The sequence below is a fragment of the Chrysoperla carnea genome, chromosome 1 (assembly GCF_905475395.1).
Source record: "Chrysoperla carnea chromosome 1, inChrCarn1.1, whole genome shotgun sequence".
In the NCBI taxonomy this organism is placed as follows: Eukaryota; Metazoa; Arthropoda; class Insecta; order Neuroptera; family Chrysopidae; genus Chrysoperla; species Chrysoperla carnea.
Window position 1 is genome coordinate 84765423 of NC_058337.1, and position 2859 is coordinate 84768281.

Genomic DNA, 2859 nt, shown 5'->3' on the forward strand with positions numbered 1-2859 from the left:
CCATTAAAATTAATCATAATAGATTATTCTGCTCATCATTATTGGATTCTTATCCTTTTCAAGTATTGTATAAGCAGAAGCATCTCATAGGTCATACGACAACAAAAACAAGGGAATTACCAAGAATTTTGCCGGATTTATCCAAATATAATAAACATCTTTTTTTATTATTTTTAAATGTGTATAGCATCATCTTTGTCGCAGTTAAAGTTACAATACAGCATCTTAGAGCGTCACTAAAATCAACCCATAATTAGTCAAAACATCAACAGGTTTTACACTTAAAATATCTGAACAAATTAAAAGGAGTACAAGATATATGTGGCAATAGTAAAATTATATTTTATCTTTCTTTTGTAAAACTAGCATCTTTACAAACTTTAAGAATTGTAATTTTACAGTAAATTTTTAGTTAACAAAGAGAATGGTATGGAATGGATAAATACCTCTTTGTTTATTGTAGAAATTTAACACAAGTAAATTACAAAGTCCATTTGATTCTAGAATTATTTAGTATATAAACAATGGCCTTTAAACAGAAAGATATCAGTTTACAAGTAACTTTGTAATCAAACGTTTAAGTTTACAACAATCCAAGTTTTTTTTCGAAAAAGATTTTCTGTGAAGTGTGAACATTTTTTTAATTGTTTTCTGTTAAAAAAATCAAAATAAACAAACAATTTTATCTAAAAATGGCTTTTATTAAACATATTTTTGTGTGTTTATGTGTAATCAGTTTGGTGGCATCTTCAGCAATTCCAATGTGGGAAATGCTTGGACGTGAAGAAAAGGTAAAAATAATCATTTCACCTAGTTTAGATTTAAAAAATATTTTGAAATACAGTTAGTTTTACCTTGAATGGAATCTCTGTCATAGAATGATATTTTTCTCATAATTATTTAAAATTTTTATTACATGAGAATTAAAAATGAAGTAAGCATTTACAAATATAGAACTCTGATTGCATACACTTTATTTTTATTTTTATCCGGTTAGAAGTGTTTTGTGAGAAGAATTTTTAATTTTGTGTGTGTATAGTTCGCTTTGCCTATTTTTATTAAAAAAAAAAAATCATTTATAGAAATGAAAGTTAGTTCATTTACATGACTAAAAAGTTAAACAAATAGAGAGAAATTTTCATTACAATTTGTTTGTACTTAAAAATGATTCATTTTGAAAAGGTGCAGTCGTCATTTTTAGTAATCAGTTTCATCTATTGATAAAATAGATTTTTTTTTATAAATAAAATCGAGGTCAAATAAACGATTAGAAAACTTTTTTGAGAAAGTATTTTTAATGTTCTTTTTTTATAAATTGTTACAGATGGCCTATTTATACGCACAATTTATCAATCAAGTTGAAGATTTTTGTTCGTATTCACAAATGTCTAACTGTCGCAAAGAATTAACTAAACATGGTCTTGCAAAATTACACTCAATGCCGGAAGATCATTTAGACCTTATGGATCCATTCCAACGTGGGGCACATAATATAAGTAAGTATTTATTGTTATAAAACAATGCCTCCATAAATCACAATAACCAAAAGTTGCAGAACAAAATATTTTTGTCTGTCCGTCAATCAAACACACTAAAAGGAGCAAAAAAATTAATCTTAATTGACTTAAAAACATACCTACAGATTTCTCTGTAAAAATTGAGCTTGTCTAAAATTGATTTAAGTCGATTGTTCATAATTTAAATGTCAAGGGTTTTTATTTCCGGAAGTTTTTCAAAAAAAAAAACTACAAAGTGGATGTAGCCTTGATTATTTTGTTTACAATAAATGTAACCTTTGTAAATATTACAAAAAGATTAATTAACCATATTTCTATAGCCAATTTTTTTATTTTGAAGGTTACTAATAATGATTTTTTTATTTATTTCCAGTTTGGGATTCAATGATGGACGGACATGAAGTATTAAAAAAATCAGTCCCAGAAACACCAACCACAACAACAGCCGCTCCAACAACCGAAAAACATGTACCGGCCTATGCATTTTTAACTAATCCACCACGTGGAGGTGCTCGCCCACAACGAGTTTCTAGTATTCAAGACCAAATTCAAGAATATCAAAAGAAAAAATCTTCTTCAAATTATTTAGAAAATGATTTGTACACTGAAACAAATTATTTAAATACAGCAGCTTCATCTAAATTTGAAAAAGTTGTACCAGTGACGAACGATTTTGTTGGACCAATGGTTGTGCGAGTGAAACCTGATGGTACTTATGTCGATACTCGAGTACCAATTGATGAAGATTTAATTCATTATAAAATGGCTAAAACTAAGGTTCCAAGTATGTTGGATACTTTGGTTGATGCTTTACGTCCAGTTAGAAGTACCTACGAATCTCAACCCTATGCTGTTTATGTCAAACCATAAGTTTATTCATTTTGAAAGAAATTCACTGCATATTATTTCAAAATTCGTTTGAAAAATTTTTGTTTCAAATTTGTTAATTTGATTCGAAAAATTAATTTTTTTGGAAATTTTAATATTTAATTCAAAAATTTTGTCATGCCAATTTTAATTCTTATTCAGGAAAATTTTATTTCTCAATTAAAAAATTGAGAAAATACAATTTTTAGAAAATTTTATGCAGTTGAAAATTTCAAATTTTGATGTTAACTAACAACAAATACTTTCCCTGTGTGGAGAAAGTAACGATTTTTGTTAAATTGTGATATTATTTTGTACATAATATTTATATTAGTATTTTTTTTCTTTCGTCTTTTCTTTTAAATTTATTTATCAATTTTGTAAATAATTTTCTCTACGATTTTCTATTTAATTAATTTATGAGAAATTTTAATTCTAAAATTTTATTTCTTTTCTTCTAAATTATTATTTAAGT

The 2859-nt window shown here is 26.2% G+C and overlaps 1 protein-coding gene across 1 annotated transcript; it reads left to right on the forward strand.

Moving 5' to 3' along the window:
- Nucleotides 1–553: 553 nt before the first annotated feature.
- LOC123305234 (rhythmically expressed gene 5 protein) lies at nucleotides 554–2451 on the forward strand. The gene is made up of 3 exons (XM_044886897.1): nucleotides 554–791; nucleotides 1325–1496; nucleotides 1891–2451. The coding sequence occupies exons 1-3, from the start codon at nucleotides 693–695 to the stop codon at nucleotides 2385–2387; spliced, it is 768 nt and encodes a 255-aa protein (XP_044742832.1). The 5' UTR covers nucleotides 554–692; the 3' UTR covers nucleotides 2388–2451.
- Nucleotides 2452–2859: the final 408 nt, after the last annotated feature.

What these genes read in the sequence shown, in the direction of transcription:
- LOC123305234 (XM_044886897.1), top strand. Translation starts at nt 693, where the DNA reads ATGGCTTTTATTAAACATATTTTTGTGTGTTTATGTGTAATCAGTTTG. An exon ending in TGCTTGGACGTGAAGAAAAG is followed by an intron (nt 792 to 1,324) that starts GTAAAAATAATC and finishes AAATTGTTACAG; the next exon opens with ATGGCCTATTTATACGCACA. An exon ending in ACGTGGGGCACATAATATAA is followed by an intron (nt 1,497 to 1,890) that starts GTAAGTATTTAT and finishes ATTTATTTCCAG; the next exon opens with TTTGGGATTCAATGATGGAC.